A 17,555-nucleotide genomic window follows, 5' to 3' on the forward strand; every position below is an offset into this window, starting at 1 on the left:
GGATGGACATGGTCAGCAACAATACTCAGGTAGGCTGTGGCGTTGCAACGATGCTCAATTGGTACCAAGGGGCCCAAAGAGTGCCAAGAAAATATTCCCCACACCATGACACCACCACCACCAGCCTGAACCGTTGATACAAGGCAGGATGGATCCATGCTTTCATGTTGTAGACGCCAAATTCTGACTCTACCATCCGAATGTCGAAGGAATCGAGACTCATCAGACCAGGCAACGCTTTTCCAATCTTCTATTGTCCAATTTCGATGAGCTTGTGCAAATTGTAGCCTCAGTTTCCTGTTCTTAGCTGAAAGGAGTGGCACCCGGTGTGGTCTTTTGCTGCTGTAGCCCATCTGCCTCAAAGTTTGACGTACTGTGCGTTCAGAGATGCTCTTCTGCCCACCTTGGTTGTAACGGGTGGTTATTTGAGTCACTGTTGCCCTTCTATCAGCTCAAACCAGTCTGGCCATTCTCCTCTGACCTCTGGCATCAACAAGGCATTTCCGCCCACAGAACTGCCGCTCACTGGATGTTTTTTCTTTTTCGGACCATTCTCTGTAAACCCTAGAGATGGTTGTGCGTGAAAATCCCAGTAGATCAGCAGTTTCTGAAATACTCAGACCAGCCCTTCTGGCAACAACAATCATGCCACGTTCAAAGTCACTCAAATCACCTTTCTTCCCCATACTGATGCTCGGTTTGAACTGCAGGAGATTGTCTTGACCATGTCTACATGCCTAAATGCACTGAGCTGCCGCCATGTGATTGGCTGCTTAGAAATTAAGTGTTAACGAGCAGTTGGACAGGTGTACCTAATAAAGTGGCCGGTGAGTGTACATTTCTTGCTCTTCACAATGATGTACTACTTAGTGTTTTTCTTTTAACATAAAAATAATACCTACACTGAAGTTTGCATTGTAGAGTAACAAAATGCACAAAGTTATAAGCTGCATTATACGTTTTCCAAGTCTTGTAACTTTTTTCTTATCATTTACGCTCTCTTATCTTTACAATATGGCACCTGCTTAGGAGTGTGGCACACAGTAATCAACTTTGTTTTACATTTTTCAAGATGATTTAAATAAGCAGAAATGTTTAAGAAACTCAAATTCTTGCCTTGGATACACTTGAAGGAATTAAAAAAAATATTTCCATAGTGCGATAGCTGAGCTGAGCTGTGAGTCTGAGAGTGTCGTGGTACCCAATGAAGGTCACAACCGCATTCATGTATAAAAATATATTTATTTCAAGTCTTTGTGTTGAAGTAAGTAACATTAATATAAAACAACAAAAAAAGAACATCAAGTATAGTGACAGAATGACAAAGTCTGTGGAAAGACAAGGCTTTCTTTTTAGAAGAGAATTTCTGCTCAGGTTGGGCTAACCTGACCACAGCTTCTTTGAAAATGGAAGCAAAGCCTAACCCCATGTAGAAAAATAACAGTTTCTTTTGTCTATTTTTGGAGCTTGCAAGTAACACTGCGTGATCACTTCGCTAGTGGGACTTTCTCCAGAGTCTTGACAGTTATTATGGATTTCTACAAAAGAGCATGTCGACCAGCAGCTCCAGCAAGTTGGCCTGGCCGATCACGGGCCGGAAGAAGAGCTCGGTGATGAGGCTGGGCGTGATGCCCTGAAGCATGGAGGCTGTGAGGAGGATCCGAGCAAAGCGCTCCTGGTGCCCTGGATGAAGGAGCTGGACCACCTCGCTCAGGGCGTGCTGAGCTTCCTGCTGCAGTCCTTCTACAAAAAGGCCCGCCTGTAACTCTGGTACATCTGTTGTAACAAAATAAAGGGAGGGTTAAGTTTAGAAATAAGGCACTGTCTCACTGCATGCATGTCTTGGAGGGGATTTGTTTTAATACAAAGATAATCCACAATAGTTAACTTACCAGGGTTAAATATTGTGGTCCCTTTCAGATATGCATACTCCTTTGGGCTCAAATCCAAACTCCAAAACTTTTTCAGACAGCTCTTCAGTTTGCTGACGCCTGCCATGGTGGGCTGCTCCCGCTCCATCTCGGGGCTCTCCTGACGGTTCAGGAGAATCTTCTTCAGCAGGCTGTCTGCTGGAACGTCTGTCACGTCGAAGTCCACATGCTCCTGGGCCAGACCCAGGATGAAAAGTGGCGCCCAGCAGCTTTTCAGAAGGGAGTACTGGTCACTTTGTGGCAGCTGATTGAAAGCCGGTAGGTTTCTCATGAAGTGGACAGTTTTGACCAGAACTGCAGAAGCGTCCTTGCAGACCTCCGAGGGTCTGAGCAAGCACACTGTCCGTCGCACCTCACAGTTACATTTGTGAGGAGCTGAGCTGTTGCTGAAGGTCTGTTGGCTTGGTTCGCCAGTATCCATTCGGCTCAAGATGTTGTAAAGGATAGGATTTAAAGACCTATCACCACTGGTCGAGCAGTTACATCTGCTGTCCATCTTTCTCTGATCAAGATGCAGCTGCTGAGGCAAACTTCTCTGTGTGAGAGCAGATGGGTATTACTGCTTTCTCCAGTCTCCCTTTACTTATAAGGCCACCCCCCACCCCGCCTCCTTGTTGGACCTTGAAATGTCAATACACTCTCTGTGAAAAACAACCATGTGCTCTGCCAGGTGACTGCTGGAACAACCCTGGGAAACAGATAAGCTTTTCTCAATGAAAAGTAGCTGCTGGAGTAACACATGGAAATCATGAGGGATTGGCCTTATCTGGAAGCTGGTGTCATTAACCCAGGCAGTACCAAGCTACCAAGGACTGCAGAGGTAATCGGCCTCCCATCGTGTCACTGCACCCGCCACCTAACACCTGCAGGGCTGGAACGAGGCAAGAACACAAAAAAGGCCAATGACCTTTACATTGTGTCTCCATTAAGTGGTTTTTTATCTGAATAAACATTTAAACTGGAAGCAACGGGGGAATTTTTTGGACTTGTTTTGAGAAAGCTGATCAGTAAAAGTGCTAAAAAAAAATAGAGAGGCAGAGATTCCAAAATGGAAAAGTATAAACTCTATTTGACTGATTCCTTTCCCTCTTAAGAAGGATCAAGCAGCTTGTTAAGCAGACAAACAAGACAAAGCTTTATAATTTTTTTAGGTTATTTAAAGTGAAAGGATGTACTATTAGCCCTGCATGCACTTGTCCTGGGGCTGACTCTTTCCTCTTAATTCCCTTCTCCTCTCTAAACAGTGAAACAAAGACAGCTGGAGGTAAATCTATCTGCCTGATTTCCATGGCTAATCATATGACGGTAGAAGTTCAGAATGAAGTGCAGATGAAACCGGTTATATAAATGCACTGTATAAAAAGACAAATTCATCCTTCCTCCATCCATCCTCCATATCAGGCCTGTTTTAAATGTGCTACAATTGCTGGCATCGTTCTATTTTCCTAAGTGGATTAATCGGGACCCAGGTCATACAGTTTTCCTCCATCCATCCCTCACAGGTTTCTTCTCATTCCTCCTGGCAGAACTGATGCACCTGACTGCCCACTTATTCCCTATGGGACTGAGATCAAGACATTTTTTTATGATTTACTTCTTACCTAATGTGTTGGAATGCTTTGAGTTGTCCATTTGGAGGATCCATCTGTGCCTCAACATTAACTTACCGGCTGGTGCCTGGAGATGTGGCTTAAGAATTTCTACACTGTTTGTTTTTTTTTTTTTAGCATAGTATGAACTACACAAATATCACTTCTGCTTACAAACACCCAGACAACATGATGCCACCAACTCCATACTTCACAGCTCAGAGGGTATTTTCCAGTTTATCGTTCAAGCTCCACCCAATTTCCCCCAAATGCAGCAATTGCCAACAAGGCAAAAAGGATCAACTTTAGCAGGAGATACTGTTCCACAGATTGAGGGGTCTGTTCTTGAAGGGTTTTGCAAAATGCATCTGAACTTTGATGTTTTTAGGAGAATTGACTTCTCAGGTTGATTTTCAGTCAATATTGGTGCTGAACTTCCTTCAGTAGAAAAGATCGTTAACTACCATCTTCACAAAGTCTATTTGGGTTTATTTCCTTTTTTTTTTTTTACATCAAAACATGGCCGTTATGAAGAGTAACTGTTAAAAGAGAAGAAACTTCGCCATCAGCTCATTCTTTCTGGAGGATGAACTGACCCTCCTCAGGTTTAGGGTTCTCCGCCTGATATCTGGCAGGAGCTCTCAGTTTGTGTTGCCTTAAAATAAAAACACAACTAGTTTTATGTTATATAAAGACATAGTAGCCTAATTATGGTAAGTTTAAACTTCTAAATTTAAAGAATGTATTAAAAATGTGTTTGAACTATTATAACTTCACTGAACCTTGGTTATGCTATGCAATCAGTCTTAATGTTAATGGGTTGCATCAGTGGTATTAGTTCCTACTAAGGATACTGCAGGTTTGTTGACTTTAGATAGCATTAGTCTTTCACCTGCTAAGCAGTGAGCCTGAGCTGATATTAGCTCCCTGACTCATTGACTCGAATATGAAATTCACAATCCCAACTTGTTTTATAGAATAATTCATTATCTGGTCGTTTTAGTTTAAACTGTAATATTTTTTTGTAAAATGAACCTAAAAATCCCCTTTTCCTCCTTTTAATTCATCCTTTGGCTGCCTTAATTTGAGGTTGTTATTGCTTTATGTTACTTTAAGGGTAAAAAAAACAAACCCAGTACTCTGGCTTGACGCCCTAACCCCACCCTGCTGAGCTTGCTTACTTTGTTAGTGTTTTTAAAATTATACGATTCAACTCAGACTTTTGTTTAAAATATCTTTAAATGACACTTTAGTACGCTTTCCAATTCTAGTTCAAACATCTTCCTCACAGATCTGATCATTTTTATCGTTCAAACATGTTTGCTTCTCAGATGGACCCAAGAATCAATGAAAATATTAACATTTGCTCTTCTTTTTTGTCAGTTTACAAAACTTCCTTGTTATTTTTGTTTAAGGCCCTTTAAAGATTTGATTTAGCTTACCTTAGAGAATGTTTGCGCAGATCAGACGATTAAGAAAGAGACATTAGAAGCCATCTAGTTCGATTTTTATGGGGGGGAGGGGTTTCAAAGCAGAGCTAAATGGAAAAATCAAAGATAGAAAAATCATTTTTTGTTAATGAGTTTTGGAAAAGTAAATAGTTTACAGTAGAGCAGTTTTATGGAAAGTGCTTTGCCGGGTGGTAGATAGGGAACCTGTTACTATTCTAAAGTGTCATGTTGGGTGGAGGTTTAAAGAGGACCCAAATGCAGAGACTGGAGCAGTTTCTTGCAGATTTAATAACGAAAAGAAAAAACAGAAGCAAAAATCAGCAGAATCCATACAACTTTTTGTATTGTAAATCAATACAAAAATTAACCATATTATTTTTTTGATATATCTAACAGATTTTCTAACAATACCACACAAGGCCATTTAATTTGGATTTTTGATATGAATATTTTCTAACTGTAAAATATGCCCACAGACAGAAAAGTATATGTCCTCTTTATAGTCTTTTTTTTTTTTTTTGCATGAGTTTCTGCATATAGGCCTGTGACTCTACTGAGGTGTAATGGGAGGCCCGTGAGTAGAGACAGCTTGTTTGCATAGTGGGATCTGGTGTCTATCGTCCTCTTGATGACAGTCCATAGATTCTCCATGGGGTTTATGTCAGGTCAGTTTGCTGACAATAAATCTCAGTAAAACCGTGGTCATAATGCAGAGATAATTATGTCAGCGTGGACGGGTGGAAAATCCTGCGTCTTCTTATAAAGCTTTACAGCAGAGGGAAAGCATGAGCGTCTCAAGCTAGACTGTTGGACTGTTGTATGGCCTTTGAACTTGAACACTTTTCCTTCTAATTGCGTTTCCAGTAAGGTGCTTGCAACACTTAGTAAACATCCTCTAGTTTCTCTAGTAATACTCTTTTGAGGCTCACAATAATTCCAAGTTGTCTTCAAGTATGCAATATTCCTGCAATTCGTTGGATCTAACATGACAATAAAGTCTCTCTGTGTGATTCATCTGGCTCAGGGGTCTCTGGAGCAGCGAGTGGCTCTTTTTACCCTCTACATGGTTTAGATCATAGTATGTTGACAAATAACTCTATTAGACTCTTTAGACAGACAACAGCATGACTTTAAATGAATAGAAATGTGTTTTCAGCACAGCAAAAAATTAAAATCTTAATAAGTATGTTTTTCTTAAAATAAGGGTGTTTTGTCTTGAATTGAGGAGGTTAGTTCAATTCAATTCAGTTTACTTATATAGCGGCAATTCATGTCATCTCAAGGCACTTTACAGAGACAATTCAACCAAATTGATTCAAAGTTTTCTATCTAAGGACAACCAGTTGATTGCATCGACTCATTGACTCGAAGGCAATCCCTCACACTAAGAATGTTTGTTGCTACAGTGGAGAGGGAAAATTCCCTTTTAACAGGAAGAAACCTCCAGCAGAACCAGGCTCAGTGTGAGCGGCCATCTGCTGAGGCCGACTGGGGTTCAAGGAGACAGAAGCAGAGATACAGAAAAAAGCAGAGATACAAAGGCAACTGTAAACCAGCTCCACAGGCGCCCCTTTCCAGGAAACACACAGCCAGGCAGATGAGCTCCGAGCCAGCTCCCATGTCAGAGGATGAAAGAGAGCATATACAGTTAATCACAATCAGAGAAACAGGACTACACTGAAAAACAGGCCAAGCTCCAACAAAGTGACACACTTTGTCAATGGAACATGACAATTTACATTTAAGATAAGAGGAAAACAATTGCATTGTCTTATTCTAAGAGTAAAAAATACTCATTCTATCGGCCAATCATCTTATTTAACGTTTTAAATTAGAGTAAATACGCTTAATTTAAGAATGTATTACTTATTTCTAGAGTGTTTTTTGCGGTGAGATCCATATTTCTATTTATAAATTGGGAAACTATTTGTTTATTTTCATTTACATAAAGTAGTATCCTAAAGAGGAACATTCATGCTTCTTCTGGTAAAACATTTGTGTTTTTCCTTATTCTAACCCTGTAAAGCCTAAACCATGGAATATAAAACACATTTTGCTTTAAACTAATTTGGTAATTTAATGTTCTGACAAATAAAATATTTTAAGGATAATTTAATCAGGCATTTCTGTTAAATATATTATGAATTTTCTGTTCACACAATGTGTCTGATTGATATAAATCAGTGTTTAACAGAACAAAAATAAATCTGATGATGTAAAAGTCTCAACAAATCATAAGATACATTTGGTGTTAAAGGACTGAAAACAAAAAATTTAAAACATATTTTGTGCTGTTAAACACAATGGAAACAGATTTCCTACAGAAGATATTTAACAAAAACAATAGGTCGCATTTATTTAAATATTTTGTAATACTTTGTGGCTCTGAATTACTTATTTTGCTGGGCACAGCATTTGAAAGGTTGCAGAACTCTGATCCAGCTAAACTAATGTAATATTCTGATGATATTCTGATATAAGACGACTGATCACTGTATGTACAGTGGATGTATTTGGTTCTAAAACTGAAAAATAATGAGATCATGGAATTTCAATTTATGGTTTCTTTGATAGGCGATACAATGTTCCACAATCCTAATCTACTATCCTCCCTGTACCTGGCACCGAGGTTAGACTATGATAAGAAAGTTGCTCTATACCTCACATAAACAAAACGGTAAAAAATGCACTTTCTTGGTTTGGACATTCAGCAATGCAAAAAAAAAAAAAAATACATTACAAAAGTTTACAGCTTGGTTAAATGACAAAATAAAACTCTTTATGTTTGTTTGGACTGTTGCCAAGAAGCTTTAAAGCGTTACGGGGGGGAAGTTCCAGAAGGAGAGGTAACCCGTACAGCAGCGGAGTCAAGGTCAGTCATGTAGTGTAAAACTGCAATAAAGAGATTAGATGCCAGACACAACTGGCAGCACCAGTCACCGAATGTTTGCCCTACTTCATTACTCTTCTTACTATGATTCCTCTGGAAAATGTTTCACGGCTTTGCTTTATTTCAAACATAATCTAATTTTAACAGTGATCATTTAAACCAGATATTATATCCAGAGCGGACAAACCACACAGTGCGGCATAAAACACAAGAAAGAGCATCTTGATTGTCAGGAATGTGAGCCTTTGTTTTACAGGGTGACCTGTAATGCACCTCAGCAGCACTCAGGCTTCATGAGGCATGATGACAGTTGTAAATGGCTGTGATAAGGCCTATGTTTATAGAGGTTTGGAGAAGTCAGAGACGGGCACGGAGGACAGACACGTATCTCTGCCAGGACAGTTAAAAAAAAATGTCCTTCAGTCTATAAGTGGTACAAGAGGCAGATCCTTGGAGTGAGGAAGCACCACGCCATGTTAGAGGTGATGTAATGCCTTCTATCCAAAGAATATCCAAATCGTTTATAAGTGCTTGAAGTCAATGCAAACTAAAATAAGAACTGTTATAAAATGTTTCCAGATCTGTGGATCATTTTATTTATAAGGGAATCTTTTATCCATTCTAAGTCAGTTTGTGCTTCTTCAAAAGTGTCCCCGGAGACCTGACTTCTGTTGACTTTACTTCCTCCCTTTTTATGTTTTCCCGCTGGGTCAGTGAACTCTCAGCGCTGCCAGATCCATGTGAGCCTGATGGACAGCCAAAGAAGAAGAACATGATCATAAGCTTTACTTTACACCAAATGCAGCTGATCCCTGACTCTGCTTCTTCAACATAAAGATCAGTTTACAATCCTGGAAATAAAGTTTGCTGAAAACAGATTCCCATTTCTGCTCATATTGCTCTGTCAGGTTTATGATCCACTTCAAAGGAAGGTTGTGTGCCCTTGCTCTGAACTTTCAATGACCTGATGTGGGCGAAGGATGAGATCATCAATGGTGACTTGGCAGTAAAACAACTGCTGAGTTTTATGCAATATTCACCAGCTTCTCTGCAGATTATAGGTGAGTTCAATTATTATTTTTCTAATATTTTGAGGCATATAGTGTTACACATATAGAACAATACTCAGAAATCAAAGTAGTGTAAACAGTACATACGGTATATCAATAAATGTAACTTACTAAATAAATCTCTCTCTTCATATATTATTAATATAAATCTCGATATATCAAATATCTCCTATTGGTACATCCCTTCTCAGTACAGTCCGTTTCCCTTGCTTTGTTAATCGGTATTCTCAAGGTTGGACATCTTAAACAGTGTTTAAATACATTTTAAAATTTAAAGAGGCTGGGCAAGGTATGCATTAACTAAGAGAAGCAGCTTACAAGCTCAAGGTAATTCTGCAGGAGATGGGTGAATCATTTGACTGTATAACCATATATATTTCACTCAGCATCAGGCCTTTATAGAGGGGGAAAAAAGAAATAGTTGAAAGAAAGTCCTGCCTGCAGTTTGCATAAAGCTAAATAGAGAAGGAACACATGGAAGAAGGGCTTTACCAGAAATGTTGTGTACGAATATTAACATTTTTTTATTGGTTTTATGGTTGATTTAGCTGCTTATATTTTTTCACTATGTTTCAATTGTCTATTTTTCTATGGACCATTCCTTTTTTTTGCATTGTTTTTTTTTAATTAATAATTTTTCTATTTTTAGATTAGATTAAACTATTTGTGGACAAAAGAATATAATTTAGTACATTTCCTTTAGGTTTATCAAATCAAAGCTGTGCACAGTGGTACATGAGCAAAGGCTATGTGAAAGGCAGAGGGTGTCCTAAAATTGCAATCTGCTATTTTATTTGACCAGATTTCCTTTTATGATGTGAAAATACATTTGGCACAGTTTTGTTCGATTAGACTAAATGACACACTGCCCACCAAAAGGGTTAGTCCTACTTCTACAGTCGAAACATAGATTTCAAGGCTTGGCCTGGATTTTCAAAAGGAGTTTAATACAGTTGACAATTGTATTTGTCATTGTTTAATCCCAAATAAATCAGACATACCGGTAACAGTTCATTTGTGCTGCCACTGGAAAAATATTCTGAGTTTTTTTTATTTTCTCATGTACTGAAAATTTGCTTTTAGACTTGATAACTATGGAGTTCCTTCTTAATTCAGTTTTTTTTTCTTCAGTTGTTTATTTTCAGGCTGAAATTGGCTCCTTAATAGCAGGGGCAGCTCATGCTGTGGGCGTGTAAATGATCAAATATGTGTATTTAGTTAAATAGCTTTTTTAATTTCACTTCATCACCAATAAATGATGTCTGAATTCAAGTTTACTAAATAACTACAGATACTATTTTTACAAATAAATCTATTTAATGTGTTTTTACTCATATATGTGCTCTAATTCCTAATTTTGTGAGTCAGTGTCTTGAATCTTGAAGTTTGAGTTTTATAATGGTCAGGTTTTTGACTTGAAATATTGATTTTTGATTCAGTAGTTAATGTTTATTTTCTTACCTAAATAAAAGGAATTTAAGAACAACAGGACAGTTTGCTTTATGAAACTGAAATCAAATGATTTTTTTTTCATACAGTTGCCTTCAGAAAACCTGTTTAAAGACTTGATGTTACCAAATATAAAGTAGTCAATTTTTCATTTAAGAGCACAGTTGGTCACAGATGCTTTTCACTCAGTCTGACACCAGGAAAAGATTTTAGTCTGTAAGCTTCTGCAAAGCTGGGAGAGACATTACCATCAAATACTTTCAGCTTTCATTGCAGCAGGAAGTGGTTCAACCAAGTATGAACACAGAGGGACAGAATATTAATGCTTATCACAGACGTTCATTTGGAAAGTAATGTTGATATTTGTAATGTGAGAAAACAGGAAATGGTTCTGTATGCACTAAAAGGATTCCTGAGTTTAAGGATCAGTAGAAAAATTAGCAAAGGCAACAGACCCAGTATCAAATCTGAAAATAGAGAAATGTGAAAAAAAAAGTCTAAAAATATGTATGTACTAACTTTGTAGGCATGTCTAATCATAAATGATATGAGCGCTGAGGAATATCGATGATTTCTCAATTGCCACATCATGGTAAAGTAAGATAAGAAATAAAAATAAGAACTAATCTAAGGCTGGTGCACATAGATAGCTTGTTACTGTAACACTAGGAGGTAATATGGGCAATGAACAGTAGATTAGATAGAAAGGTGGCAAAGAGAAGGAGATAGAAAGAAACCAAATTGCAAGTCAGTGGCATCAAAACTCAGGCGGCTGAGTTAGTTTATAACTTGTGAAGTTACATGTAAATACTGGGTAATCATTCAAGATTCAAAAAAATAATAATAATCTATAATTCTAAGAAAACTGGAAACAGTTGAAAACGAAACAAACTGAGCTTCTTATGCTGAAATATATAGATTTATTATAGATAACATTCAGAACAATAAAACTAGAGCTATAGCACCACGCTTTGATGCAGAGAAACTATTGGCTGGAGGTCGTATAAACTTCTTTACTAAAGTGGTTTTGGTAAAGAGGTCATCCAAAGTGTGAGGATCCTGTATCAGTCTCCCTTAGCCAGAAAAAAGACTACCGGTAATAGCAATTTTACCAAACACATCAAGTGGTTATATTTCTCAAATTTGGCAAAAATTTAAATAGGTCCATTGGTCTGACACATCAGGCAACACAGAAAACTCTTTACCTCTTCTGGTCAATCAGCTGGAGATGTTTGGCGTTTACCCTAGAAATAAACCAGGAATCAATGATGGAAACACGGGTCTTGATGATCAGTTGCACAGCATCTAAAACCCAACCTGAATATAGCACCTTAAAGGATGCTATACCTACAGTAATAACATCAGCTATAGCTACAATGCTCATATGGAATAGAATAGAATAGAATAGAATAGAATAGAATAGAATAGAATAGAATAGAATAGAATAGAATAGAATAGAATAGAATAGAATAGAATAGAATAGAATAGAATAGAAAATCCTTTACTGTCCCACAATGGTGAAATTGTGGGGTTGCAGCACCGAAAGTTTATAGCAAAAGTGGTAACACAAATATGAACCTTAAAAAGGTGTATAAAAATAACAGAATAAGTGACAGAGTTAAGAAAATAAAAAAATAAAATACTGTATTGAACAGTGTTTTTTACAATATAAATACTGTGCATCTAGTAAAAATAATCAATATACAGCTGAAAATTTGTGGAATCAGATGAGATCAAGACTTTTGGTAAAACGCCTGAGATAAATAAAAGAAATTGCAAATTAGAGACATTGGCAGTTACTTAGTTCAAGATAGTCCTTATTTGGATGTAGTAACTCATTTAAACTACAAAAATTTCAAAATAATCATAAAGCAAAGTAAGCAAATTAGGAGCAGGTGAGGAAACTGCATGTTTTCACTGGAGATGTATAAACAACGACATTACATGTTAACTCTCTAACTGTCTACTATATTTTTCAAAGAAAAATATGGTATACATATTTGGGAATACATATTTTGAGACAATCCCTTTTTTTTCAGAATTCAGATAAAAATGGATAAATAATATAAAATGGGTAAATAAGGATTTAACAATGGTGGTTGTTCTGAGAAATATTTCAGGAATCGAAGCAGGAACTACTTTAAATATTTACAGTTTTGACCTTTTTTTAATAAAGAAATACAATAAAAAATAGAACTCACTAATGATGTGATTATTAATCTGCTGATTAAAATGTATAACCATTTTATTGTTTTAGATTATTATCTTTTCCCGTCAACAGTAAATCCATGTGGTTTCTCTCTTGCATACCCTACCCTTTTCTCACAACAGGATTATTTGTGTTTTTATTCTTTCTTTTTCCAAATACATGGAATTTTGTTTATGTTAACATTAAAAATCAGGTAGATTGTTGTTTAGGTGAAACACTAAGAACCACAGGGCTAATGTATTTCTGCCCGTGAGAAAAGGAATGTATTTCTTATCATTAGTCAGAGCCTCTAATAATCTGGGTTAGATGATGTGTAAAATGATGTCAGGGTCCAGACTGCCAAGTTTAGTTTTACTGCCCATTACTAACAAAATACAATGATAAAAGCTGAGTTGAAGGCCAAAGCAGAAGTTAGCCGCTGGGTTAGTGAACCTTGCCTGAGTAAATTTCTTTTATTTAAGGCAGTTGGAGTGGAAAATATATACAGCTGTTTGAACGATTATTAATGTAATAATAAACCCCAAAACTTTTTCAGCTTTTGGAAAGTATTTAAAATATTTAATTGTAATAATGTGTGGTGAATGATCGCTTGCGTGAATCTTATCTGAATATTAGCATTGTGTAAAAAACAAAGTTCAGTCTGCGTAAGCAGCTTCCACACGCTGGTAGTCCCATGCATGCGATCGGCAGGAAGCATTAACAATTCATCAACGTCGAAGTATGGAAGAAAACACATCAGTGATTGTAGAAAAGTGTTGTTTTCCATTTAAATTTCCATTCTTTAAAACTCTAAAGCTGCATCATGAAGGTCAAGATATAGTTCATATATAGTTCATATAAAGACATACATGTTTAAATGTGAATGCAGGTAAACATTCAAAAGAAATACATTTTAAGACTAATTTTCTCAGATTGAAAAATTATGTAGAAACAAACTTTACCTACAACTAAAACAAAGTAAAAATAATGAGAGCTTCACTTTTTTGCTCCAAAGGAAACCATATCTAAACTTTTAAAAACTGTTTGTTAGGAAGGATTCCCGAGAGTAAATCTCTTTGCTCTAAAAAAAGACAACCCCAGATGTGGTTTTGAGGTTACCCCATAAAAAAATTGTACATGTAAGACTAAGGTTTATGCTTTTGGGCCAGATGTTCAGCAGTACATCCAGATCTTTAAAAGGAGTTCATGCAGGAGGGGAGGGGTGATTGTACTTGTTTCACCGTCGGATGACCTGGGTACATCGCAGCCAGTGCATGATCAGATTTGTTGTATGCTATCCGTCTGGCTGAAAATGGGTCAACCAGCAGGACAACGACCCTAAGTGGATCTATAAAACAACTGCAGCAAGATGGAGGAAAATAAGCAAGGACTAAATCAGTTTAGTTTATTTATATAGGGCCAACTGACAAAACATGTCATCTCAAGGCACTTTACAGAGACAATTCAACCAGATCATACAGTCAAATTGATTAAAGGTTTTCTATCTAAGAAAAACCTGTTGATTGCATCAACTCATTGAATCAAAGGCAATCCCCTACATTAAGCATCCTTGCAGCGACAGTGGAGAGGAAAAATTCCCTTTTAACAGGAAGAAACCTCCAGCAGAACCAGGCTCAGTGTGAGCGGCCATCTGGCGAGGCCGACTGGGGTTCAAGGAGACAGAAGCAGAGATACAAAAGACAGCTGTCAACCAGCTCCACAGGCGGCCCCCTCCACACACCCAGGCAGACAAGCTCAGATTCAGCTCCCATGTCAGAGGATGATGGAGAGCACACACAGTTAGTCAAAGTCAGAGAAACAAAAAAAAAGGTCAAGCTCCAACATCTATAAACAGAGGCGTTGATGGCAGCAGCACAGCTGATATTCCTCTCCCGGATGGTGAACCGGAACAGGAACAGACCAGATTAAGCTAATATGATGAGAAAAGGCAGAGAGAACATCACATTAGAGATTGAACTTACAAATACTGCAGAATGGGATAATAAATATAGAATGATGAAAAGGAGCCCCTATGTCCTCTAGCACTCGAAGCCTATAGCAACACAAATGGAGAAAATAGTTCAGGATAACCCAAGTATGTTGGATGAGGTATAAGAACGGTAGAGCCACAGTGAAAGTTTGTAACCTTATCTTTTTATTTTCTATCGAGAAAGTGGTCAGTTTTGATAAAGTAATTTTGTTACTATAGGGTGGTTACATCTCTTACTCCTATCTGGTTTTGCAGACACAGGTAATTGATAACTACACCTTCATGCCCAAACAAAAATGGAATTATACATAAAGAATCTTTTGTTTCTGAGCGCTCTCAACAGGTACTAATAAAAAGGTAATCCTAATATTATCCACCAAGCAAACAACCAAAGACCAGAATCTGACAATTTTTCTTGAGATGCTCTGGAAAATTAGGGTAAGTGAGAATCATATTTATTGGCTGGTCATACATTTTACTAAGTATAATGGCTCATTAGATTTCCCCCCTGTTCATTTAATGCATCAACTGAGAACTGCAGTATTTTTAATATAAAAATACTTTAACTAATAAAATGCACTTAAATCCAGTTTTCCTTTTTTGTTGAACAAAAAACAAAAAAGAATAATAGGACTAGATTCTCACTTTAAGTAGAAGGACCATTATTTTAAGTGCATTTAGTTCAATGATTCAGCCACATGAACAGATAATATGATTTCATTGCTTTAAAACATCTTGCCATATTGCTCTTCCTTGCCTAAAGTAAAATACTTCAGTAATAGCCATGGGCTACTTAGTCTATACTCCAAGACTGTTGATCTTTTTGACTGTAATTAACTGTCTTTAAACAAGCTGACTGACAGTACACTGCAATTACTCCCTGCTCCATACGGCTGCAAGCTTACTACTGCAATTTTCTTGAATTTTAAAAAATAGCTTTGAATCATGCAGCAGGTAGGAGAGGAAATATAACCAGCGTTAACACTTTTTAAGAAAAGCATATTTTTCTCAAACCTGTCTACCAAACTGTCCTATTAAGGACATATAATTGGTTGCATAAATGTGAACAACATTCCTACATTTCTGCTGGACACAAAAGTGCAAAATGTCTTGTAAACCCTCTGAAGGGCAGGTCAGACTTTACATCACATCAATCTAGAAAGCATTTATTGAATAAAGGTTTTAGGATATTTACACCTTTAAAAGAAAAACCTAGAAGATTTGAGTTTTTTTTTTTAAATAATTTAATCACAGTTAGAAGTGCTTTTGAACTCCTTCACTTAAGTACATGTGGAAAAAGTGCAGATCTTACTTTGTTGCCAGGTGCAATGTAAAATAAAGTTTAAGTAAAAAAAAAAAAACTTTTAAAAAGTACTCTTTAATAAAGTTGTATGCACAAAAAAAATTTAATTGTTCCTCTTTTGCTCACAACAAACAGAAAATAATGTCTAGTTTTATTCTAAATTAAATTTCAGATCACATAATGTAGATTTAACTTAATAGAAGTCCCGCCTGAGCAGCTAAATACTTTTTAGAGCTCTGTAATTCACAGTATTACTGTTGAAAAAAACCCATTAAAACTAAATTTTAAAAAATTATCAGTCTCAGAATCTGATCCATCACCTGTCATGTTTTTCAGCACCCTGTTTTCATCCATGTTCCTATCTATGTCTTTCTATGAAACAAACTGGGCTCCAACTGGAGAGATTCTCTTAGTAATTTATATTTTACTCTGTTTATTCCAGCTGTTATGTCATGCCATTATCAATATGTATATATATCATGTGCCAGGTTTGAGAAACTAAGGAGTATGATAGAGATATTTGTTTCCATATGTGGAGAGTAAAAGTAAAAAGTCATCAGAAATAGATATACTCGAGTAAGTACATATTCAAAAGATGAAGTACTGTAACTAAGTGTTTATATCTAGCTATTTGACACCTCTGGGTATGCTAATGGTAATTATGATAATGAATTAAACTCAGGCCAGAGTTTAGTTTTATTTTTTTTTTAGGATGAAAACATATTAAAGAATTAGAAAAGTCCAGTCAAAGTCAGACTGAAAATATTTGACAAGCAGTTTTCAAATAGAAGTTTATTTGCAAAAAGGAAAGGGGTAAAACCTAATAGCGACATATAGAGTTATGGGTGTGTCCCTTAATGTTTTCAAATGCAAGCATGGTGATTTGTGGTTCCCAGGGGCGGAGCTAGATGGGGGGCCAATCATTGGCCACCCCTGTGGCCACTCCTAACATTTCTTCTCTCTAATACATACGGTGGCAGCAGTAATACTCTCAGGTGGATTGTTGTAACTTATTTAATATTTTATTTTTCATCTGTTAACGTTACTTGACAACAAAAACACATCAATATGTTAACATTAAAAATGTTAGATACCGAATTCATGCTCTTTTCAGAACTAGATTTTATCTTATGGGGTAAAGAGAAAATTATGTCTCTGATTTTACTGAAGATTCATAGATGACTTGCAGAGATAAATAACTACTTTAATAATAAATAATCATTTTAATGTAAATATTAGTACATGTAAATAATAATTTTATGCAAAAAGATTATTAATAAACGTAGGTAAGACAATGAATAAGATGTTCAACCGAGAACTCAAGCCTAGAGTTTTAATTTAGATGCTAAAATATGTGTCTATTTGTTAGCAAAGGCTGTAGGAAAGTATAGTTAGTCTTTACTTAGAAAATATGGATGTTGCGGTTGTTCCTTTTCCTTTTGGAATAGTGTTGATTTACTGTGAGTTTCTGGCGCCTATCTGCTTTTGGCCACCCCTCAGTTTACAATGGTTATTGCCTGGCCACCCTTATTAAAATCTTCTGGCTACGCCTCTGGTGGTTCCGTAAAATGTTGGATTATTATTTCCGGTTTTATTATGTGCCACAATGGCTTGCCATACACGTTGGTTTATAAATTGCAGCTGCAGCGCTCTTCATTGGCGCTAGGTGGCGCAGAGCGACTATAGTAACGGAA

General features: G+C 36.8%; 1 protein-coding gene across 1 annotated transcript; it reads right to left on the minus strand.

Moving 5' to 3' along the window:
• Positions 1-1,102: 1,102 nt before the first annotated feature.
• Positions 1,103-2,501, minus strand: nr0b2a (nuclear receptor subfamily 0, group B, member 2a). Its single transcript, XM_038285464.1, has 2 exons — positions 1,893-2,501; positions 1,103-1,776 (listed from the first exon to the last, which is right to left on the minus strand). The coding sequence occupies exons 1-2, from the start codon at positions 2,425-2,427 to the stop codon at positions 1,529-1,531; spliced, it is 783 nt and encodes a 260-aa protein (XP_038141392.1). The 5' UTR covers positions 2,428-2,501; the 3' UTR covers positions 1,103-1,528.
• Between the last annotated feature and the right edge of the window lie 15,054 nt (positions 2,502-17,555).

This window comes from Cyprinodon tularosa, unplaced genomic scaffold, assembly GCF_016077235.1.
Source record: "Cyprinodon tularosa strain WSP-4 unplaced genomic scaffold, ASM1607723v1 ctg210, whole genome shotgun sequence".
NCBI lineage: Eukaryota > Metazoa > Chordata > Actinopteri > Cyprinodontiformes > Cyprinodontidae > Cyprinodon > Cyprinodon tularosa.